Genomic DNA, 26334 nt, shown 5'->3' with positions numbered 1-26334 from the left:
AATCTTCATAAATGTTCAAACCCAAACTAGACACTTTAGAAATAAAGTTCAATTTCTCAAAATCGAACAGAAATGCTCTAATTTGAACTAGATCCTTGTAAATCATTATTCTCTTTCTCAAACTCATTCTAATTGCTCCAACTTGAACCAAATCCTTTTGAAATCTTCATAAATGTTCAAACCCAAACTAGACACTTTTGAAATAAAGTTCAATTTCTCAAAATCGAACAGAAATGCTCTAATTTGAACTAGATCCTTGTAAATCATTATTCTCTTTCTCAAACTCATTCTAATTGCTCCAACTTGAACCAAATCCTTTTGAAATCTTCATAAATGTTCAAACCCAAACTAGACACTTTTGAAATAAAGTTCAATTTCTCAAAATCGAACAGAAATGCTCTAATTTGAACTAGATCCTTGTAAATCATTATTCTCTTTCTCAAACTCATATTAAATGCTCTAACTTGAACCAAATCCTTTTGAAATCTTCATAAATGTTCAAACCCAAACTAGACACTTTTGAAATAAAGTTCAATTTCTCAAAATCGAACAGAAATGCTCTAACCTAAACTAGATCCTTGTAAATCATTATTCTCTTTCTCAAACTCATTCTAATTGCTCCAACTTGAACCAAATCCTTTTGAAATCTTCATAAATGTTCAAACCCAAACTAGACACTTTAGAAATAAAGTTCAATTTCTCAAAATCAAATAGAAATGCTCTAACCTAAACTAGATCCTTGTAAATCATTATTCTCTTTCTCAAACTCATATTAAATGCTCTAACTTGAACCAAATCCTTTTGAAATCTTCATAAATGTTCAAACCCAAACTAGACACTTTTGAAATAAAGTTCAATTTCTCAAAACCAAATAGAAATGCTCTAACTTAAACTAGATCCTTGTAAATCATTATTCTCTTTCTCAAACTCATTCTAATTGCTCCAACTTGAACCAAATCCTTTTGAAATCTTCATAAATGTTCAAACCCAAACTAGACACTTTTGAAATAAAGTTCAATTTCTCAAAACCAAATAGAAATGCTCTAACTTAAACTAGATCCTTGTAAATCATTATTCTCTTTCTCAAACTCATTCTAATTGCTCCAACTTGAACCAAATCCTTTTGAAATCTTCATAAATGTTCAAACCCAAACTAGACACTTTTGAAATAAAGTTCAATTTCTCAAAATCGAACAGAAATGCTCTAATTTGAACTAGATCCTTGTAAATCATTATTCTCTTTCTCAAACTCATATTAAATGCTCTAACTTGAACCAAATCCTTTTGAAATCTTCATAAATGTTCAAACCCAAACTAGACACTTTTGAAATAAAGTTCAATTTCTCAAAATCGAACAGAAATGCTCTAATTTGAACTAGATCCTTGTAAATCATTATTCTCTTTCTCAAACTCATATTAAATGCTCTAACTTGAACCAAATCCTTTTGAAATCTTCATAAATGTTCAAACCCAAACTAGACACTTTTGAAATAAAGTTCAATTTCTCAAAATCAAATAGAAATGCTCTAACCTAAACTAGATCCTTGTAAATCATTATTCTCTTTCTCAAACTCATATTAAATGCTGTAACTTGAACCAAATCCTTTTGAAATCTTCATAAATGTTCAAACCCAAACTAGACCCTTTTGAAATAAAGTTCAAATTCTCAAAATCGAACAGAAATGCTCTAATTTGAACTAGATCCTTGTAAATCATTATTCTCTTTCTCAAACTCATTCTAAATGCTCTAACTTGAACCAAATCCTTTTGAAATCTTCATAAAAGTTCAAACCCAAACTAGACACTTTTGAAATAAAGTTCAATTTCTCAAAATCAAATAGAAATGCTCTAACCTAAACTAGATCCTTGTAAATCATTATTCTCTTTCTCAAACTCATATTAAATGCTCTAACTTGAACCAAATCCTTTTGAAATCTTCATAAATGTTCAAACCCAAACTAGACACTTTTGAAATAAAGTTCAATTTCTCAAAACCAAATAGAAATGCTCTAACTTAAACTAGATCCTTGTAAATCATTATTCTCTTTCTCAAACTCATTCTAAATGCTCTAACTTGAACCAAATCCTTTTGAAATCTTCGTAAAAGTTCAAACCCAAACTAGACACTTTTGAAATAAAGTTCAATTTCTCAAAATCAAATAGAAATGCTCTAATCTAAACTAGATCCTTGTAAATCATTATTCTCTTTCTCAAACTCATATTAAATGCTCTAACTTGAACCAAATCCTTTTGAAATCTTCATAAATGTTCAAACCCAAACTAGACACTTTTGAAATAAAGTTCAATTTCTCAAAATCAAATAGAAATGCTCTAATCTAAACTAGATCCTTGTAAATCATTATTCTCTTTCTCAAACTCATATTAAATGCTGTAACTTGAACCAAATCCTTTTGAAATCTTCATAAATGTTCAAACCCAAACTAGACACTTTTGAAATAAAGTTCAATTTCTCAAAATCAAATAGAAATGCTCTAATCTAAACTAGATCCTTGTAAATCATTATTCTCTTTCTCAAACTCATATTAAATGCTCTAACTTGAACCAAATCCTTTTGAAATCTTCATAAATGTTCAAACCCAAACTAGACACTTTTGAAATAAAGTTCAATTTCTCAAAACCAAATAGAAATGCTCTAACTTAAACTAGATCCTTGTAAATCATTATTCTCTTTCTCAAACTCATTCTAAATGCTCTAACTTGAACCAAATCCTTTTGAAATCTTCGTAAAAGTTCAAACCCAAACTAGACACTTTTGAAATAAAGTTCAATTTCTCAAAATCAAATAGAAATGCTCTAATCTAAACTAGATCCTTGTAAATCATTATTCTCTTTCTCAAACTCATATTAAATGCTCTAACTTGAACCAAATCCTTTTGAAATCTTCATAAAAGTTCAAACCCAAACTAGACACTTTTGAAATAAAGTTCAATTTCTCAAAATCAAATAGAAATGCTCTAATCTAAACTAGATCCTTGTAAATCATTATTCTCTTTCTCAAACTCATATTAAATGCTGTAACTTGAACCAAATCCTTTTGAAATCTTCATAAATGTTCAAACCCAAACTAGACCCTTTTGAAATAAAGTTCAAATTCTCAAAATCGAACAGAAATGCTCTAATTTGAACTAGATCCTTGTAAATCATTATTCTCTTTCTCAAACTCATTCTAAATGCTCTAACTTGAACCAAATCCTTTTGAAATCTTCATAAAAGTTCAAACCCAAACTAGACACTTTTGAAATAAAGTTCAATTTCTCAAAATCAAATAGAAATGCTCTAACCTAAACTAGATCCTTGTAAATCATTATTCTCTTTCTCAAACTCATATTAAATGCTCTAACTTGAACCAAATCCTTTTGAAATCTTCATAAATGTTCAAACCCAAACTAGACACTTTTGAAATAAAGTTCAATTTCTCAAAACCAAATAGAAATGCTCTAACTTAAACTAGATCCTTGTAAATCATTATTCTCTTTCTCAAACTCATTCTAAATGCTCTAACTTGAACCAAATCCTTTTGAAATCTTCGTAAAAGTTCAAACCCAAACTAGACACTTTTGAAATAAAGTTCAATTTCTCAAAATCAAATAGAAATGCTCTAATCTAAACTAGATCCTTGTAAATCATTATTCTCTTTCTCAAACTCATATTAAATGCTCTAACTTGAACCAAATCCTTTTGAAATCTTCATAAATGTTCAAACCCAAACTAGACACTTTTGAAATAAAGTTCAATTTCTCAAAATCGAACAGAAATGCTCTAACCTAAACTAGATCCTTGCAAATCATTATTCTCTTTCTCAAACTCATTCTAAATGCTCTAACTTGAACCAAATCCTTTTGAAATCTTCATAAATGTTCAAACCCAAACTAGACCCTTTTGAAATAAAGTTCAAATTCTCAAAATCAAATAGAAATGCTCTAACCTAAACTAGATCCTTGTAAATCATTATTCTCTTTCTCAAACTCATTCTAAATGCTCTAACTTGAACCAAATCCTTTTGAAATCTTCATAAATGTTCAAACCCAAACTAGACCCTTTTGAAATAAAGTTCAAATTCTCAAAATCAAATAGAAATGCTCTAACCTAAACTAGATCCTTGTAAATCATTATTCTCTTTCTCAAACTCATATTAAATGCTCTAACTTGAACCAAATCCTTTTAAAATCTTCATAAATGTTCAAACCCAAACTAGACCCTTTTGAAATAAAGTTCAAATTCTCAAAATCAAATAGAAATGCTCTAACCTAAACTAGATCCTTGTAAATCATTATTCTCTTTCTCAAACTCATATTAAATGCTCTAACTTGAACCAAATCCTTTTGAAATCTTCATAAATGTTCGAACCCAAACTAGACCCTTTTGAAATAAAGTTCAAATTCTCAAAATCAAATAGAAATGCTCTAACCTAAACTAGATCCTTGTAAATCATTATTCTCTTTCTCAAACTCATTCTAATTGCTCTAACTTGAACCAAATCATTTTGAAATCTTCATAAATGTTCAAACCCAAACTAGACACTTTTGAAATAAAGTTCAATTTCTCAAAACCAAATAGAAATGCTCTAACCTAAACTAGATCCTTGTAAATCATTATTCTCTTTCTCAAACTCATATTAAATGCTCTAACTTGAACCAAATCCTTTTGAAATCTTCATAAATGTTCAAACCCAAACTAGACACTTTTGAAATAAAGTTCAATTTCTCAAAACCAAATAGAAATGCTCTAACTTAAACTAGATCCTTGTAAATCATTATTCTCTTTCTCAAACTCATATTAAATGCTCTAACTTGAACCAAATCCTTTTGAAATCTTCATAAATGTTCAAACCCAAACTAGACACTTTTGAAATAAAGTTCAATTTCTCAAAACCAAATAGAAATGCTCTAACTTAAACTAGATCCTTGTAAATCATTATTCTCTTTCTCAAACTCATATTAAATGCTCTAACTTGAACCAAATCCTTTTGAAATCTTCATAAATGTTCAAACCCAAACTAGACACTTTATAAATATAGTTCAATTTCTCAAAATCGAACAGAAATGCTCTAACTTAAACTAAACCCTTCGGAAATCCTGGTTCAGCTTCTCATAATCACTCCCAATGCTCTGACCTGAACTAAACTCCTTTGAAATGATGATGATTTGAATGATATTTCCATCCTTCAAAATATACAAAGTTCCATCCATTTAGAAGAAAAAATAACTCTAAGAAAATGTCCCAAAGTACCCAATAGTATCTTAACAGTTCTCGAAAAAACTTCTAAACTTCATTTATTCTAAATGTTTATTTTTATTTATCGTTACCTAAATTTAGAAAAATCGAGTGTAAGCTGTTATAAAACTGATAAAAGATTTGATAATAATTTTTAGGTAGTAAACATATAACCGAAATTGCAAGTATGGCATTGGATTTATTGGCGGGCTCGAGCCAATTCAAAATTCCGCATCGCAAATCAGAAAGACTTCAGATTAGATCAGGAGCTCATACGGGACCTGTAGTTGCTGGAATTGTCGGTTCCAAAATGCCTAGATACTGTCTTTTTGGAGATACTGTAAATACAGCTTCCAGAATGGAATCGACCGGAGAAGGTACGTATTTCAAATACGCCTACTTTGACATATTTATTTATTTTCAAAGTAATAAATCCAAAGTAGTTTGAAGAAGTTTACAGCATTGTTTCCAATCACCTTCAGTACATTAAATTCAACTGTCTGTTTGACATGAAGCCGATGTCATTTCGACGACACTTTAAATCTAGGAAAATGTTAAAAATTGCGAGAAACTACGTCGAGACTGTACGGGAACTGACGAAGCTGTACGACGCCAAGTTGGAATTTCAGAAACCTTTAGTCTCTGAAGATGGTAACTTCGTTATCGAAACGCGCGTCAGACAGTGTAATTGCGATTGTTTGAAATGTACGACTTGTTGCTTTATTAAATATCATTGTACAATGTTATAATGACAGTATATGTCGAATGAGAAAAGACACTGCATATAAATGCGTTCATGAAGACCTATGGGTGATTCCCATTCTCCATAGGGGTCGCTGCTCGGAAGTTTTGACGCGTAGATATGAAGATAAACACTGTACTTTTTGGACAAACCTTGTATTTTATCTTATTTTTCTATTTTCCACTTGTATTGTGCAATATTTCACGTTTTTCTTTTCAATTTTTTCATAATCTAATAAACTATAGATGAAATTAATCAGATACAACAACTGTCTAATTTCATGTTTAGTTTATTAGATTATATATCAATTTGATTTACAATTTTTTAACTTCAAGTCTTGAACTTTTGCAGATACTCCTTGAATTGAATTTTATTAAATTATTGTTAATTTTATATTAATTGAATTACCTACTTTCCAGCATCGAAAATTCACATTAGTTTAGAAATGAAAAAGGCGTTGGATCTGATTGGAGGATATAAAACCGAACACAGAGGTCTGGTGGACGTTAAAGTAATTATATTATTTCCTTTTCTAGAACTAATATTCTTTTTATATCACAAATACACATATTTTCATGTCAAAAGTGATATAAAGGGTTAAAAATGTCATTTAGCATTTGAGATCTGGATATTGTGAGCATATTTTTTCAAAATTTTCCTGCAAATGACGTTATTCGTATATATTCACTGTCTCTTATGTTCTTAATTCATTTACACACTACACAATACACTTAACTTATAATAATTTACTTATAAATATCGCTTAAACAATTTCCGCGATTACTTTCACTAATTCGTTTTTTTTTCACTACTATTCATTAAAAACTTTCTATCCCAAAAGAATTTTCTAGATTTAGAACAAAAAGAAGCAAAACCAATTAATTAAAAAGACCTTCCTGGAAATTATTCAAAAAAAAGCAATGTAAATAAACCGCTTATTATAAAAAATTGTTTACACTCAAACATCAAACGAATCCCGCCATATGCGCCTTCACCAAATTTCGAAATTCCATTGTAGCTGGACAGGGCCGGACTACGCGAACTTGCTCGGAACAATAGTCAGTCCGTAGAAATTTATTTATGCACTGAGATGTCAAAAGACTCGCTAATAGGTTATGTTCATTTCTATAGTAGGTAATTTCAATTTGGAAGACCTGTAAGAGTTGAAATGCTTATTTAACCGATTCGAAATATATGTATTACTACAAAATTTAATTTTTGCAAAATTAACTTGTAAATGAATTTGAAAAAATATTTTCTTATAGGGAAAAGGTCTAATGGATACTTACTGGCTAACTTGTAAAGAGGGAGGTCCTAATCGTACATTAGAGATGGAAGCACCGTCGTTTTTGGTAAATACTTTATATTATTTCAATTCTTGTTATCATTTCGTTGTTTTCTCCCTAAATTATTCTACCAACAACTATAATTTTTATTTATTTATCTATTGAACTCTATATGTGGCGCCATCTCACGGTTTGATTCGAAATATCAGTGTAAGTTTTCGAAAAAATGCTTCAATAAGAGAAATAAAAGGAAATTTGACCAGTGAAATTATTCATCGTTTTTGCTTGTTAAAAATACTACTAATAAATTAAAATATAATTTCGGGAAATACTTCCGGCTTAGAGACATAATAAAAACATGATAATTTGACGTTTTCAAAGTCACGGCATTTATTATCGAAATTAATACTTCCAGTTTAACCAATAATTCGATATATATTAACTATTATGATAGAATTTTGATCTATGAGTCACACGAAATTGATATTTGTTTATAAAAACGTCGCATTACATAGAAAAATATCATTTTCACGAGTTACCGGCAAATTAAAATAACCTAACCTAATTAGGAAACGGATACTTTCAGCTTAACAACAAGAGACAGCTACTAATAGACAACCGGGGCGTGACGTCACGGCAATCATATTCTTTCGTGTTCCTTTAACGTGTTTAATTAGTTTACTGTTGTATAAGAAGGTATTTTTTGCATAATTTATCAAAGAAAATACTCAATCACAAATAACGAAACATATATACGCGATCTCATCAACGTAGTTGTGATCCCTGACCTGTACAAACAATGGCGGTGTGTGACGTCATCATTCCTGTAGTCATTCGAATCGTAAATAAAAATTGAATAAACTATTCTTGAATTTTTCACTGTAGCCCCAATTTAAGCAAAAAATTGTAAAATATTAAGAAAATATCGCATTTAATTAATAAAAGTTACAACAGCCAAACCGGAAATCAACCAATCCTATTATTGGTACTAATTTTCGATCTAGAAAATATTCGATATCAGTTTTTTAGAAATTAAACAGTATTATCTTATACATAATATGGATTGAAATAATTTTAATACATCATAATTTATAAAATAAAAAAATTTAAACTATCTACCCTTAAATAACTTTCTTTTTAATGAGTTGGCTTGGATAGATTGGTAGTTAGTTACTTCTTCTTCTAGATAATAGGTGGCGCTAAAAAAAATAACTTTGTCCTAAAAAATACCATCCTTTTCTATGTTATTGTTCATTTAGATGTTTACAAGTCTTATTTGTAATAAGGATTTTTTAAAATACTTTTAGAACAAATCAATATATACTTCATATAGAAATATATCAAAAGATTCCTGTACTTAAGTTACTACCGATTAGTCAAGGTGGCGCCAGCGAATAATTTTCTCCATAAATGCAGTTATAGAAACCAATATTATTTATTATTATTATTATAACATTAAACTTAATTATTATTATTTAATTTTCAGGAGGAAGATGAGGATTTAGAGCCCGTTTTCATCAAGAGACTGAGAAATGAGAGTTATTTTTAAGATCTTCATAAAGTTAATTAAACATTTATAGCGTTTAATGTTAGTGGTAATATTTCAATATTATTGTAGTTTATAATAATAAATAAACGGCAGAAAGTGGTTCATTTAGTTTTTTATATTATCATTTCTTTCTAAAAAACCACTCAAATGGCATTATATCATCACCATTATAAATATAAAAGAAAAGTAAATAATTTGTCATAAAATAATCTCATCCATTTTCATATTGTAATTCCATCGAAAGTACATTTTTTTCTATACATATACATTGCAAAAACACTGTTTTAAAATGAAATTTAATAAAAATGTGGAATAGCATTTTTCAATCCATAAAACTGTTTCACACTATATCACATTTAGCAGTGGTTGTGCTTCTAAATGTTATGCATCCCCAATGCCTAGTCCCTAGTCGCAATTTTAAAATGTTTAGTGTCAGTGGTCGTGTTAAAAAATTTTTATACCCTTCGCAGTTTCCAAGAAACTTACTTCGTAGAGACACTAGCCACTATAATAACATTTTTCAATCCAAACAACTGTTCCACACTGTATAATATGTTTAAGGTAAGCTACCAAATTCGTTGGTAGCACTGCTCACGAATGAACATTTTGTTACTCAAAGGTGTAGCACTGATGATGACAGTTTGATGCATTAGCACAGCTTGCGTTGATTAAATTGTTATTTCAAAAATCTACTGACATAATATTCAGTGCAGCAAAGTCTTTTGTAATCCGAGGACTAATTACTTTGAAATTATCTAATTGAATTTAAATAAACATAAAACAAGTTTGAAATACAGTGAGTTTAGATACTTCTTAATACCTAGGTATGTACTTATAATATATTTTTTTGTAGATATACAATAGTATTTAGTATTTATTGTTCTAGTAACTAATTATTACAACTAATACTTATTTTTACAGTTCGTTTCTATAGTATTAACCCCAATGATACAGAACTAATAAAAAGTATTCAATTAATGTTGGAAAATTTCAAATTTATAGGTTATGTTACTGGATATACTAATTGCTTTCTTTATATTCTGTTTTTGGATAGTTTTTGATAGAAAAATATTAAATAAAAGCTCTTATATTAGTATATCAGTTGATATTTTATTATATTTGTGGTAATTTTGCTCTTTTTAAGTTATGTAAAATTGAAAATCTCTTTAGATTGAAATTATTGCTTCTTTGGCTTATTTTTTATAATTTTTAAGTTTAGTTTCATAAAATATTACTTGCACAACTTACAAAATTATAATCCAGTTTCAAAAATACAAAAAAACATGATAAGAAGCACAGGAAAAATTATTCTAATAAAAAAATATGTAACTGGTACTATAAGGACACTAACTGACGTCAAAAACATAACCTCTAAGTGAAAAACTTATATTGATTAGTTGCTATTAACTTAGATAGTACTGTTAGATGTATTCCTTTCTTCCTATTCTCATTATCAAAAGAAAAATGGCTAAACATCTATCAAGACTAACGTCAACCAGTTAGGTTGCGTTCAATTTTCCAAAAATCAATTTATTCTCGTGAGGCTGAGAAGTTAGACCTGACGTCTGTAGACACAAACTTTCAATAGTTTTTGATACTATGTGTCTCGTTTTGAAAACCGCTCCACCTCCTTTTAGTTGTCTTCTTCTGACTCCAATACATTCCTTGATGTTTAAAAGGGTTACTTCAATTTTCGTCACTTTTAGACCGATTCTTAAACACAACTTTTTGTTGTAACCGTTCAGGGAATAACGGAAATTAAGAACATCCTACCAAAATCACTAAAAACACGTTTAGTGTAGTATTCAGCGCCATCTAGTGACACGTTATTATCGCCAGTATTTTTTCGAAACGATTAGAAATAATTTTCGATTCCTCTAAAACAATTTAAATGGTTTTCAATTCTCGTAAAAAACTCTAAAACCCATTTTCGAAGTATAAAAGCTCCTCGATTCTTTCACCATCATTGAAAACGATCAAATTAATATCGGAATCGTACATTGTCGTGCAAGATCGTTTCGACGTTTGTCTTTTCAGATATTTTGCCACTTTTCAATCAATTAATTAGATAAAATGGGTTGTTTGTGATTTAAATGGGCAAATTATTCATGTGGGGTGAGGAATATATTAGGTTTGGCCCTGATATAGGAAATATTCGTCTGCATGGATGGACTTGTGGTGGATTTAGTATGATAGAGTTGTCCAACCGGTTTTTCGGGTAGCTGCGTCTGTATTATTCCCTGTCGTCGGCCATTTTACCGGTTCGCAAGAAGAAAGTTTTCGTAGGCCGTTCCTAGCTACCGAAGGGAGACATAGGGAAGTTTCCTCTTGCGATTTAAGAAAAGGGGCCCCCTAGTAGTGTTCAAGGTGTTTTGGTGAAGAAATAGTTTGATTAGATGGTACAAATCACGTATCTAGAAGTCATTTACACGACTCAGAATTGGTGTTATGCAATATCGACATAAACGGTACTTTTATTGGCACTACCTGAGAATGGACTGCTCGTCCTACACTTATCTGATTCAGGAGATTGTGGAATTCGACTTTGAGATGTCTAGAGCGAAAGTAACATAAAATTGAACGTTTTTTCATGGGGTAGTATCATACCTATAAATGAAGGGAGGCTAGTATTGAGCACCAGTAAGGGGAGTAAATAGTTCAGATAAGAAATAAACGACTTTGATACTAATGGAGCAATCAGTGATATATGAATTTATCAATTTTTTCATCAGATATGGCAGTCGGATAGTCCGAAGCTTCCTAACGAGTCCGACGCGCCAGAGCTGATCTAAAACCATCTGAGCATCCATGAAGATAGCGGCGGCGTTTTGTTAGTTTGAAGATTGGTAATAGTATTGTGGTTGGAGTGTTCGAATCTGGAAATATTTCCTCGGTAGAGAAGTTTCGAATTGTGTCTTTGATCATACGTTCAAAGACTTTACGCTGATGACCGATATAGAGCAGTAACATTCAGGCTTAGTAGAATCTTTGCCTGATTCACGCATGAGAACCGCGTTGGTTGATTTCTAATATCATACGAGTGTAGTTCATTCCACCTCGGCGAGACGACTGAATGACTTCGTTAATGAACTGGTGCGTTCCTCGTTTGAGGTTGTTGGGTTAGAAATTTGGTTTCAATGTCAAAGTCCGTAAGGAAATTTGGGTGGTTGGCAATTGTAGTGACACCAGTTTGCAAGCTACTTTTGAAAACGACATGGAATATCAACAAGAAATTAAATGTTGATGGGCGAAACTTTCAAGGTCGAGCTCATTACTCGAGTTTTTAAAACTGATTCGTTTATTTACAGATATATCTAATTGAAGAAAAATGTTGGAGGATTTCCCACTACACAAAGCCATAGTCGAAAATGACGACGACTCGGTCGAGTTATTGTTGAACTACGTAGACATAAATGAGAAAAATAAATGGGGTCATACTCCCGTATCTTTAGCAATAGTTAAAAAAAATTTGAAAATAGTTCGTTTACTGTTAGATAACGGGGCCAAAACTAGCATTTTGATAGAAAAATTTTACCCAATTCACTTGGCGGTAAAAATAGGATCGTTGCCTATATTCAAATTACTGCTAGAATACAAAGTTAACTTGCACGTAAATACAGCTTGTTTGAGTCATTGTATCCATTTAGCCGCGCGATACGGCAAATTAGAAATATTGGAATACATACTGGAATTAGGGGTGGACGTCGATCTTTTCGACGGATCCAAATACACCCCCTTACATAGAGCGATTTTCGCCGGAAAAACCGAAGCTGTGAAATTTCTTTTACAGCGTAACGCCGATATAAGCATCACTGATAATCATGGAAATACCGCCCTACATTTCGCCGTTATACTCGGTATGACAACGATAACGCAGGTACTTATCGCTCACGGCGCTAACATCGTCAAAAAAAACTATTCGCGATTAACGCCGTTAGATTTCGCTTCAATACACGGTCGATTCGACATTGTGAAATGTTTGTACGAAGCCGGCGCGGGGTGTAATACCAGCGGAAAATGTACCTACAGTCCACTACATCTAGCGACGCAATACGGTCATGTAGAAATCGTCGAATATTTCCTAAACAAAGGATTCGATATCAATTTCGCGACTAGAAACGGATATACGATGTTACACGCCGCGACTAGAAACAATCATCCTCGATTGGTTCTGTTATTAATAGATCGTGGTGCCGATTTGAGATGTACGACTAAAACAAAAAATTATAGTGCTTTGGATTTCGCGGCGCTTAGCGGTAATCCCAGTAGTATCAATATTCTGATACAAAATTGCGCAAATTTCGAAGTAAAATCTAACGGAGAATGTCGCTTGATAAATTTAATATCGAAAAATTTCGATGACACTCTTCCCCAAGTTCAACAACAAAAGTTTCGGGCGGCTACTGAGATTATTATTAAATTTCTCGTTTTGCGAAATCGACACGCGCCCGTCTATTTCCCCGAAAGAATCCCGTTTTTGAAAGAGCTGGAACAGTTTTGGTACGACTGTAAACAGGAAATGGAAATATTGGATAAAATTTATATTGGTAACACTACAATTTCGCAATACCAACTGTTAAAAGCTTTACTTTTCGATAAACAGTTGGAGAAATATATAAAAAACGAAGAATTATCTATAATATATAGTAATTTACAAGCTCATATCAAAATACCTTCGATATTTGAGAATATTAATAGATTAATAAGGGTCGGTGTATCTAGGGGTAAGACGAGAAATATTATAGCGAAATGCGCCCATTCTATAATTACCGAAAAAATAAAAAATAAGCTACCGCTCGAGATTGTAATGCAAATAATCGATTATCTTACTACAGAAGATATGGCTCATCTTGTAAAATTAGATATAAAATGTGCGTTTCAAATATAAATACACAAACGTCATAACAAAACGAACAATATCATATGAAAGTATGTGTGCTAAATGAACTCTCGATTTTGTACAAGATGGCTGTCATGTCAAGTGATTTTTCGATGTTGACAAGTTTATTAATTCACAGAACAATTGTTTGAAAAATTAGTGTTCCGTCGTTTATCTATGTAGTTATTTGTTAAAAATGTTGAATAGTTACCAATAAAAAGTTTAAAAGCAAAGCAATGTTATTTTTTTAAAGTGAAGAAACAACGTCAATAATTGAAAACATAATAAAATAGGACCTGTTTATAGTTTTTCAGTTTAATAATTATTTTCTATTATATATGCGATGAATGTTTTTACGTTAATTAAAGATTTGATTTATATATAAATTACTTTTTTATTTAAACTTTCTTGTTTGAAAATGGATATTATATTGACATATATTCCTTTTCTATATGTTTTAATATCACTTCTGGTAATCTACAAAAAAAAGAAATGTCGATTCGTTTCAATATCGGATATTTTAATCTGTAGAATCAAGTTCTGTCGGAAAACCCCAATGAATTTAATCATTTTCTAATTAATATTATGACACGACAAATAAAATCGTGTTGACATTTGCAATGTGGTCATTGTAAACAAGAAGAAATGAATGAAACACCAATAAGGATTAATTTATAAAACATGTAAAATTAACAAATTACAGTTATTTTCCTATACCAAGATATATTAGTTTAAACACTTTTAAATTAGTAAGTATTATACTTAACATATTTAATACAAGCTGTTAATTATTATGACGTGGCCTTTAAGTTAACCTAAAATATTTTCATTTTGCAGTTTTAATTTCCAATTAACAATGAATGTGACTGAACGGAAAAAAGGTAGAAATAAAAATAGCGTTTCTTCTCAGATGGAAAATAGGGAATTGCCCTTCATTTCATCGAAAACTAACATTAGAGGAGATGAAAAGAATATATTATTACTGTTTTTCTTATATACCCTTCAGGGAATTCCAATAGGATTATCGGCTGCAATTCCCATGATATTGCAGAATAGAGGAGTTAGTTATAAACAGCAGGTTCGTAAATTGTACAAAGATTCAATAGATCATAGAGCATTTCATGCTTGGTACCATATGTATTTATAAAAGTTGTAATACTAACAATAATTGTAGTATTAAGAAATATTTTGTTTTAGGCTGAATTCAGTTTTGTGACATGGCCTTTTAGTTTGAAACTATTATGGGCACCTATAGTGGACAGTATTTTTTCAACACGGATAGGACGTAGAAAAACCTGGCTTGTCCCCAGTCAATATTTAATAGGTGGATTTATGTTGCTACTCTCCAGTCACGTTAACCAATGGCTAGGAGAAGATGGCACTTCTCCAAATATAGAAGTTTTGACATTGTTGTTTTTTTCCTTAAACTTTTTAGCTGCTACCCAAGATATAGCTGTCGATGGATGGGCACTGACCATGCTCAAAAAACAAAACGTTGGGCATGCCTCAACTTGTAACAGTGTCGGTCAAACAACAGGGTTTTTTTTAAGTTATGTATTATTTATGGCACTAGAATCTTCCACATTTTGTAATCAGTATTTGAGGACAATACCCCAAAAAGAAGGTAAATAATTTGTTAGTATGCTACTTAATCTTCTTTTATGGTTCCACAGCCTTTAACCACTATTGAAAATTTCCTTGGTAATTTTACCAAAAATGTTTTAAGGAGAATGACCCCACTCAATCTTCATGGAAATTGTGTTCCTGCCAATTTTTCTGAAACTTGACACAATGATAGTTTGTATCAAATTGATTAAAATCTCATGAGTACGGAACACTAACCCCCCAACTCCGTCAAAACGACCCCTGAATTGTGCAAAGGTATCCTAGGAGGAAAAAAATTGGTGTTGGCCAATTTTTATGAACTTTAACTCAATAATAGTTTGAAGCAAGCTGATAAAAGTATTTATGGGCTTGAAACCTCATAAATCTTCCAAAAAAGGTTCAGAACAATTGGCTTGAACCAATTCCCTCCCCAGGGTACCTCAGAGCTTTCAAAGGTATTTACATATTTCTGCCCTTTTTGAATAAGAATCACAAGCTCTTCAATATTCTGCTTTATTGTTCATATATACTTCTATAGATCAAATATTGAGCTGAAAATTCTTTTTCAGGGATAGTTACGTTATCTGGTTTTTTATATTTCTGGGGTATAGTATTTCTAGTCACCACTACACTTGTATCCTTACTCAAAAACGAAATAGATGTTCCAAACGCTGATGGTACATCTCATGAAAGAGATATAAAATCAGCATATTTATCTCTAAAAAATATACTAAAATTGAAATCAGTTCAAACTTTAGTCGTGGTGCTTTTAACGTGTAAGGTAAGTGAAAATGTCGAAAATTATTTCAGTTTAAGTCTTGGTTTAATTAGATTCAGAAAATCAACAGTATTTTGTATTGTATTCTTTGAATTCATTTTATTTTATTGTAGTTCAATATAAAATGACTAATTATTCTTTTCGAGATAAAATTTTTTTCTCATAATAAATTTTGATTTGATACTATATTTGAACTACAGATTGGGTTTTCTTCAACTGACAGTATGATGGCGTTGAAGTTAGTAGAAGCTGGCGTACCGAAAGAGCGCTTAGGACTTATGGCAATACCGTTAATTCCGGTTCAATTGGCTATGCCTTTAGTCATCGCCAAATATACTACAGGTATGTGAAAAAAAAAACGTTAATTTAAGTACAAAATCAGGATAAATAAAAATAGAATCGAATTAATTTTAAAAAATTGAGACTCGGGACTTGAAATTAGTATATTTGATCATATAAATTGTTTTAAATTTTCATTTCAGGGCATTTTGATACTATCTGTACATTAATATTGAATTAAATTTGTTATTAATACATTAGTCAAGGGCTAAATGAACTTAATTTAATTTTAAAATGAAACTAGAATGGTGGAAATTTTCAAATTTTTTTATTTACTGTGTTCCGAAATGTCTTTTATCTGTCCAATTTACTTATAATAATGATATCAGTTGTAATTATATTCATTTTAAATGGACATATTTCATTTTATAGTGTTTTTCATTTTGATTCAACCGTATACTATAGTCCATTCATACAGTTAGTATACAAGGGATTAATTTTGTATTATATTTCCCTTTTAGATAATTTTGGTAGTCTATATATACAGAAATATTCAATAAACTTTATTATTAATACTCTATTCATATACTAAAGGAAAATAATTTGATTTCGAATTGATAAAAAACTAAAATTGTGGTAATTTTAAAATTTCTTGATTTATTGTGTTCCGAAATGTCTTCTATCTATCTAATCTTCTTATGATAATGGTATTAGTTGTAAATAAATTCATTTTTAATGGACATATTTCATTTTATAGTGATTTTCATCTTGATTCAACCGTATACTATAGTCCATTCATACAATTAGTATGCGAGGTATTAATTTTGTATTATATTTCCCTTTCAGATCATTTTGGTAGTCTATATATACAGAAATATTCGATAAACTTTATCATTAATACTCTATTCATATACTAAAGGAAAATAATTTTATTTCGAATTGATAAAAAACTAAAATTGTGGTAATTTTCAAATTTCTTGTTTTACTGTGTTCCGAAATGTCTTCTATCTATCTAATCTACTTATGATAATGGTATCAGTTGTAATTAAATTCATTTTAAATGGACATATTTCATTTTATAGTGATTTTCATCTTGATTCAACCGTATACTATAGTCCATTCATACAATTAGTATACAAGGGATTAATTTTGTATTATATTTCCCTTTTAGATAATTTTGGTAGTCTATATATACAGAAATATTCAATAAACTTTATTATTAATACTCTATTCATATACTAAAGGAAAATAATTTGATTTCGAATTGATAAAAAACTAAAATTGTGGTAATTTTCAAATTTCTTGTTTTACTGTGTTCCGAAATGTCTTCTATCTATCTAATCTACTTATGATAATGGTATCAGTTGTAATTAAATTCATTTTAAATGGACATATTTCATTTTATAGTGATTTTCATCTTGATTCAACCGTATACTATAGTCCATTCATACAATTAGTATACAAGGGATTAATTTTGTATTATATTTCCCTTTTAGATCATTTTGGTAGTCTATATATACAGAAATATTCGATAAACTTTATTATTAATACTCTATTCATATACTAAAGGAAAATAATTTGATTTCGAATTGATAAAAAACTAAAATTGTGGTAATTTTCAAATTTCTTGTTTTACTGTGTTCCGAAATGTCTTCTATCTATCTAATCTACTTATGATAATGGTATCAGTTGTAATTAAATTCATTTTAAATGGACATATTTCATTTTATAGTGATTTTCATCTTGATTCAACCGTATACTATAGTCCATTCATACAATTAGTATACAAGGGATTAATTTTGTATTATATTTCCCTTTTAGATCATTTTGGTAGTCTATATATACAGAAATATTCGATAAACTTTATTATTAATACTCTATTCATATACTAAAGGAAAATAATTTTATTTCGAATTGATAAAAAACTAAAATTGTGGTAATTTTCAAATTTCTTGTTTTACTGTGTTCCGAAATGTCTTCTATCTATCTAATCTACTTATGATAATGGTATCAGTTGTAATTAAATTCATTTTTAATGGACATATTTCATTTTATAGTGATTTTCATCTTGATTCAACCGTATACTATAGTCCATTCATACAATTAGTATGCGAGGTATTAATTTTGTATTATATTTCCCTTTCAGATCATTTTGGTAGTCTATATATACAGAAATATTCGATAAACTTTATCATTAATACTCTATTCATATACTAAAGGAAAATAATTTTATTTCGAATTGATAAAAAACTAAAATTGTGGTAATTTTCAAATTTCTTGTTTTACTGTGTTCCGAAATGTCTTCTATCTATCTAATCTACTTATGATAATGGTATCAGTTGTAATTAAATTCATTTTAAATGGACATATTTCATTTTATAGTGATTTTCATCTTGATTCAACCGTATACTATAGTCCATTCATACAATTAGTATACAAGGGATTAATTTTGTATTATATTTCCCTTTTAGATAATTTTGGTAGTCTATATATACAGAAATATTCAATAAACTTTATTATTAATACTCTATTCATATACTAAAGGAAAATAATTTGATTTCGAATTGATAAAAAACTAAAATTGTGGTAATTTTCAAATTTCTTGATTTATTGTGTTCCGAAATGTCTTCTATCTATCTAATCTTCTTATGATAATGGTATTAGTTGTAATTAAATTCATTTTAAATGGACATATTTCATTTTATAGTGATTTTCATCTTGATTCAACCGTATACTATAGTCCATTCATACAATTAGTATACAAGGGATTAATTTTGTATTATATTTCCCTTTTAGATAATTTTGGTAGTCTATATATACAGAAATATTCAATAAACTTTATTATTAATACTCTATTCATATACTAAAGGAAAATAATTTGATTTCGAATTGATAAAAAACTAAAATTGTGGTAATTTTCAAATTTCTTGATTTATTGTGTTCCGAAATGTCTTCTATCTATCTAATCTTCTTATGATAATGGTATCAGTTGTAATTAAATTCATTTTAAATGGACATATTTCATTTTATAGTGATTCTCATTTTGATTCAACCGCATACTATAGTCCCTTCATACAGTTGGAATTTTCTGTTATAAAAATACATATTTTGATAAAAATACTAAGAATATGTTATTTTTTCATTGTTTCTACTATTAAAACTCTCATTATATACTGGATAAATATTTATTCACATATACATTCTTTCGATCCAATTAATCCTGTTGGCGGTTTTCCTTTTTTTGTTTTCCTTTCGATAACCCTTAGATTTTCTTGTTGTTTTGCATATATGACATTTATACGCTTTGTACTTGTACCATTTATTGTAAATATGATAGTCTTCGGATAAATAGAGTATGTTAGTTCGCAAATTTACAATATTTAAATCTATTTTCGGACAAATGCTGTATACGATAACAGGAGGAAATTCGTTTCCATCCAAACGAAAAACTAATTTGAAATGATTTATATCGAATATTTGTGAGTGGGTGTAGTTTACCTAGAAAAATTGACTTTTGTAAAAGCAAATTTTTACTTGTTCTGAATCCCACGAAAAAATAGATTCGGAACAAAAAAATTCAAATTTAGTATCGTTCCCATATAATTTCAATATAAAATGAAAACAAATCGATTTGATGCCGTTTATGTCTTTTCCTCGATTTTGAAAAAGTTTCGATTTATTCAAAATTGTATTTTTAGGTTAGGTCATATCGAAAGAAAAGAAAATGCTACCAAAAAGTTTAGTGTCATTTTTTTACCATTAATTTCAATATAATATGAAAACAAATCGATTTGATGCTGTTTCTTATTTGTTTAATTTCAAATTCAACATAATTTCGGTGGCGGAAAAACCGTTAATTATTTAAAATTGATTTAGTTATGTGCAATTTCCTTCATTTCGTTACCCTGGTTAGAAATTTAGAGGTCGTAATCTGACAATGAATTAGGCCAAAATAAAAACGAAAATGAAGAAGAAAATTTCTCGATATCTCGCTTCGTTTTCGAGATATCGATACTTAAAGTCACGACCTAGTTCGCTTTATAGAATAGATGGCGTTTTATACGTGTAAAATAAAGATTTTATCGCTTTAAATTCAACACGATTCTTGTAATTTAACAAACAAAAGTTATTTTTTTTATTTTTACATAATTCGCCGTAATAATCCCATAGTGTATTTAAAAAAGAAGCACTGGTGGGGTTAGGTTAATAAAAAAGAAATAAAATAATTCTTGTTTAAACAATTTTGGTTGCAGAAAATGGCGATTTACGAATAATTTCCAAGTATCGATATCTCGAAAACTAAGCGAGATATCGAAAAATTTTATTCTTCATTTTCGATTCACAAAATGTTATTGTCAAATCCTGACGCCACGGAAATCGTATTCGTGTCGAAATTTTGTATAATTCTACTAAATAAAATCCAAGTAATTCTTTTTATAATTGATAAATACCTGCTTCAATACCACCACGGGGTGTTTATGTCTTAATTCAATCAAACGATTCTTCACCTCCTTAAATAATCGCCTATTTCTACAAGCGGTCAAAAATTCTTTTATAATTTTAACTGCTCCCTTACAGTCATCTTGATCAATATTTCTGGTATATAAATTACATATCGAAGTAATTTTTCTCGCTAGGTTATTACATTCCGCGGTTATTTCGTCAATTCGTTTATTATCACATTGTAAACTGTATGGTTGTAAATATTTCTGATGATCTTGATTTAATATTCGGAAAATGTCACTTTGATATATATTTGACATTTTGATTGCCCTCTAATTACCACATAACCAATGAAATTTAGAAAAATTATCAAAATTTCTAAACGCCGATGCTATAAGTATTCAAAACGTTAATTTTTCCCCATTAATTTTGTTGTAATTGATTAAATAAAGTGATTATCAAAATTTTGGTCGTCAACCCTCCCCTACAAAAGTTTGTAGTATACTATGGTAACAAACAATATACTAAAATACTAATTATATCAGGAGCAGTAAAAAAACGTATCCAATTTTATTCGGTAGTTGAATATTCTATTGTTTATAGACTGTATTTGATTTTTTTCACCTCCATTCCAAGTCTGCAACTTCTGGTATAACCTCATATATAATATCAACGTTCAGGCATAATCCCACCGATGGTAGCTTCGCACTATTTGGTGTCAACGGTAGTTTTCAGTTTATATCTTTTTCCTTCATCGGTTTTCATCACAACTAGGATAGTTTTTCATATTTTGCACCGTATGATCAACGGCCATATAGTTTTGTTTTGAGCCTTCCGACTCTAGGAACTCCAAGAGATTTCGTTGCCACTTTTGACTAGTTTTGGTAGTTGGTAGTTCATGGGTTGTAGATTGTTTTGCACTATGCACCTATACCTAGAAGATATTTTTTACATCTTTAGATAGACTCCTCCCAAAGTAGTTCTTGCGTCCCATTTCCCTATCGGGGTTTCGCTCTGAATCTGTAGTTGTCCTTCGTCATGCCCATCGTCTTGACGAGGCAATGATTGACCACCAGTTTCATGTTATGTCATGAATCTTTTGGATTGTGCTAGGCCTGCAATGAAGACTCTATTTGATTCTTTAGCCATTCGTTCAATTCGTTATTGATGTGGTATCTCGTGAGGCCACAAGTAGGGCTCTGGTCCTAGGTATGGATTCGTTGCCTCTTTTTGCTTCCCTGGTTACTTCGTTTTTATTGGTTAGTGTTTTTGAGGTTAACTTACACTCCCGCACTAGTTTGGACAAGCACTTAATAGCTTTCGGGAACTTCAAGGCCGCTTGGCTATCTGAGAGTAGTTTCTATCCAAACACTCCTGAACATTTTTGTTTATTACACGATTCTTGTAATTTAACAAACAAAAGTTTTTTTTATTTTCACATAATTCGCCGTAATAATCCCATAATGTATTAAAAAAAGAAGCCCCGATGGGGTTAGGTTAGGTTAGAAGAAGACGAGGGAGACAGAAATGCCCAGTCCAGCGCTAACTTCGAACCGTGTGTGTACCAGAGACATAACATTTTTGTTGACCCATATATAGGTTAGGTTAGTTTATTTATTTCAATTTAAGTCCATAATATGTTTTTTGTTGTACCTCATAATAATTAAGTCAACTTATTTTGTGAGTTTTTTTTACCTAAACTTGTTAAAAGCTTGTTCTACATCAGAATAAAACATTTATAAATAGAAAATGTATATCGGAATGTTCGAATCAGTTTTAATTGAAGCATTAGTGATATTATCAATTTTATGATATATATACAGTATGTCATAGAATTATTTTTATGTTGTAGGACCTAAACCTCTCAACATTTTTCTCAAAGCTATTCCTTACCGATTAGCCTTCGGTATTGTAGCTGCTTTTTTGGTATACGTAACACCGATTTTAGTACCAGATGCTTCGAACGGCTTACCTTTCATGTACGTCGTTTTTTTAATAAGCTGTTATGCACTTCACCAGGTAAAACTCAATATTTTTGTTTGTATAGAATAAACTTTGATTCTGATATTATTTTGTTCATTTCTATTAGCAATAATGTCAAATGGGTAGTTATAGTTATTTAAAAAATGATATTGTACAAGTTTGTAGATGATACCTTGTTTATTAGCCATCTGAAGCGAACCTTTGTGAATATATACAAAATTGGTTATCGTTATATGAAAAAATATCAGCTCCAATTATTTTGAGCGAAAAAATCAAGTAAAAACAAAGATTTAGTTTGAATAATGATGTTTTAAGAACAATGCACCAACTCATAAATCCTTTATACCACCTAATTCGCCAGATTCAGTCCTATTGGATTATTTATTGTTCCTAAATTTGAAAAAATTACTTAGTCATCAAATTTTTTCCAATAATTTAAGAGTTTTTGTCATCAGAAAGAAGATTAGTTGAAAAACTAATATCCTTTTGTTTTTTTTTTTATATTATCTGGTATTTTAGTGACCACCTCCTATATAATATATCCTAATAACAAAATGAGTGTTTAAAATTTATTTTTTTTAACAAATATTCAATGTCCTATTTAAATTTATGTAGATTATTATTTTTAGGTATGTGTATACTGTATGTTTGTGGCATTAATGGCTTTTTTCGCTAAAGTTAGTGACTCGTCAGTAGGTGGGACTTACATGACTTTATTGAATACTGTGACGAACCTAGGTGGTAATTGGCCGACTATTCTAGCTCTTTATTTCGTCGATCCTTTAACTTGGAAACAATGTCAAGGAGGAACTGAAAGTATAGATAATTCTTGTCGAACCAGCATTGAAAAGGATGTAAGTTATTAAATCTGAGAAAATATGAGATAACTCATGAAAAGTTGATCGAAATATGTTTGAATTTATAGTTTAATGACGAATTTTTGTTTCTACCCCCCTTTTATCATACTAAAGTAACAATATAAATTACTAAAAAAAATTATCAACTAGCTTCGATTGATACAATTACAAGCTATAACATATTTATCACTATTATCATCAATGGATACAAAATTATCTCAAATTTGATTTTTATATATTATAATATAACGAATGGTACTATTCAATTCATTTCCATTTCATTTTTTCAGCTTTGCACAAGTAAAGGTGGCAAATGTATAACTATTGTAGATGGTTTTTACATCGAAACTGTGATTTGTATTGCAATCGGTTGTTTATGGTACTGGCAAGGCGCAAAGAAAGTTGAACAGATTCAACAGTTGGATGAAAGTGCTTGGAAAATCAGAAATAAAAAAACTTTAATGCGATAGTTACTTTCAACAAATTGCTAGGAAAATTGTAATATATTATTTTAATTTATTAATTTTTACAGGCCATGAATCAAGATATTGAAAAAATATATTTAATTATTAATTTTCAGCATTCCTTCTATCTGATGCTTGGTCTGTAAGTGGTTTTGGTGACTATTTTGGAAATAGTTGGGTTATATGTAACAGAATTAAATTACAAATTAATTATTGACCACTCAGTATATTTATATACAAAATTTTTGCTAATACAAATTATAAACTAAAGTCTTCGATAAAATAATGAAGAATCAAATGAACTACCACTATATATTCTTCAATATCATCATTTTCATTATCAATATATTTGATCAGCGGTTAAGTATGATTCTATTTTAGTTTATATATGAATTCATCACAGTTTAATTTTATTTTTTGAGTAATTATATTTTAATCTAAATTATAATATTTGAAATTATTTAAAAATTAATTTTGTTTCTATATAATAAGTTGATGAAATTTTAATATAAATACCTAAAAACTGGTAAAATATATTAGTGGTATCAGAAAGTTCATTTTGTAACGCTTTAAAAGGTGATATAAATTTATTAAAATTTCAGTTTGTTATTGATAAATGTGATTATCAAAAATTTTAATTCAATGTTTGTGTGAATTATTTTGTTAATATATTTTTTTTAAAATCAAGTTGTACAATGTGTCACAGACTTTTATTTTTACCAATTCTTTCACAGGGTCTTGAATACTTTTACGGCTTGAATTGAAACAGATTCTCGATGATATTCATTTGGAGTTCAGTATCATTTTAAGGAAAATAAATTCAAAATTACCTTAAATCGGAGTTAAATTCATTTTTGCAACCTTTGCTTAAAAAAAATTGGTTACAGTTCATGAATTTTCTAGATTTAATACCAAAACGAAAGAAATCAAAGTATATGGACTATTTTACTCTATTACATGTTCCAAAAGGTGAAGATTTATAAAAAAACAGCACTTTTTCCAAACAAAAAACATACTTTGCTAAATATGAATAGTGACGATATCAAAAGTAGTTCATTTGTCACCTCTAACCAATACTTACTAAAGTCCAACAACAGTGAAAAACTATCAAAGAAATCCAAGTATTTTGACAATTTTCCTCTACTACATGTTCCAATGGATGAAGATTTTTTAGAAAACGGCATTTTTCCAAATTAAAATGATGCATTGCTGTATATGAATACTGAAGATATCAAAAGTAGTTCATTTGTCACCTACATCTAATACTTCAAAACAAACTTATTATATTGAATTTCCCAATATGATAAAGTTCAACAATATTTAAATACTATCAAAATTTCTTAGCAATGATGGTATTCAGCAGAATCCAACGAAATAGTGAAGATATTGGTGGAAATTACTGAAAACACCACAGTCAACAACTGTTTTCCTATAAATGATGTGAAAAACAAACAAGACATAAAGGAACTACAGATAATTCATAAAAAACTTTTGGAACAATTATGGAAACTTTTCATAATAAAATTCATTTCTAACTTGATAATCAAATGAAAAATTGTTTACCAATACAAGATATTAATTAAAAGCTCCATCCACAACTTTTTCCCAAATATCCACTCATTAAAACTCCATTACACCTTATCCACCAACCTAAGTCAGACGTAACAAGTATTTGAGTCTCCTCGCACACCAGAAGTCCCAGGAAACGAAAAAGTGCCAAAGAAACAGCAATTGTGCGTGAAGTGGAAGCCAATGACTGTGAAGCAATAATCAGAACAAAAATTCAGTATAAGTGGAACAGATCGCAGAGAATATTAATATCTACTAAACCATGTGTTCAGTTATAGAAAAACATTTTCACAAGTCGTACAGATCAAATAAAAATCCCATTCCTATTTAATCGAGAAAATCCACCAGCTTTTAATGTGAACCTAATTATGTAAAATTTATTTTTGAACTATTAGAATTATGAAAACGAAAGACTACTTAATAGCTCTCAAAACAATATAATCTCCCTAATAAACGAAAATTGTGATATTACAAAAATAATTAGATATCTGAAAGGCAATTGTATCACAAACTGTAAACTGACAGATTGCTAATAACTTTTGCAGTTGATACAAGGAATGAATATATTAAAAATAAAAACATCAATAGAAACATAACAATACAGTTATGTACTAGTCCTATTTAATTGACTGATTCAGAATGATTTTGAGGAATGAAGGAATAAT

At 29.5% G+C, this 26334-nt stretch overlaps 3 protein-coding genes across 4 annotated transcripts in view; all 3 read left to right on the top strand.

The window, feature by feature from the left end:
* Positions 1 to 8916, top strand: part of LOC130450286 (receptor-type guanylate cyclase gcy-8) — a 40925-nt gene extending 32009 nt beyond the window's left edge. Inside the window, exons 12-15 of one of the 2 annotated variants that reach the window (XM_056788612.1) lie at positions 5394 to 5612; positions 6397 to 6488; positions 7243 to 7329; positions 8750 to 8916. In XM_056788612.1, the coding sequence (XP_056644590.1) occupies positions 5394 to 5612; positions 6397 to 6488; positions 7243 to 7329; positions 8750 to 8812 (461 nt within the window). In that variant the 3' untranslated portion in view covers positions 8813 to 8916. The remainder of the gene's footprint in view (positions 1 to 5393; positions 5613 to 6396; positions 6489 to 7242; positions 7330 to 8749) is intronic. The other variant, XM_056788611.1, reaches the window with a different exon arrangement.
* Positions 8917 to 9444: 528 nt separating this feature from the next.
* On the top strand, positions 9445 to 13921 carry LOC130450285 (poly [ADP-ribose] polymerase tankyrase-1-like). The gene is made up of 2 exons (XM_056788610.1): positions 9445 to 9636; positions 12121 to 13921. Exon 2 carries the CDS (start codon positions 12141 to 12143, stop codon positions 13698 to 13700), a length of 1560 nt encoding a protein of 519 aa, XP_056644588.1. The 5' UTR covers positions 9445 to 9636; positions 12121 to 12140; the 3' UTR covers positions 13701 to 13921.
* Positions 13922 to 14150: 229 nt separating this feature from the next.
* Positions 14151 to 24795, top strand: LOC130450283 (acetyl-coenzyme A transporter 1). Its single transcript, XM_056788608.1, has 8 exons — positions 14151 to 14440; positions 14529 to 14769; positions 14889 to 15315; positions 15866 to 16077; positions 16275 to 16416; positions 22649 to 22815; positions 23409 to 23633; positions 23927 to 24795. The coding sequence occupies exons 2-8, from the start codon at positions 14548 to 14550 to the stop codon at positions 24104 to 24106; spliced, it is 1575 nt and encodes a 524-aa protein (XP_056644586.1). The 5' UTR covers positions 14151 to 14440; positions 14529 to 14547; the 3' UTR covers positions 24107 to 24795.
* The last annotated feature ends 1539 nt before the right edge of the window (positions 24796 to 26334 follow it).

This window comes from Diorhabda sublineata, chromosome 11 (assembly GCF_026230105.1).
Source record: "Diorhabda sublineata isolate icDioSubl1.1 chromosome 11, icDioSubl1.1, whole genome shotgun sequence".
In the NCBI taxonomy this organism is placed as follows: domain Eukaryota; kingdom Metazoa; phylum Arthropoda; class Insecta; order Coleoptera; family Chrysomelidae; genus Diorhabda; species Diorhabda sublineata.
Note: the sequence above shows the minus strand (reverse complement) of the source record. Positions and strands in the feature narration are given on the sequence as shown.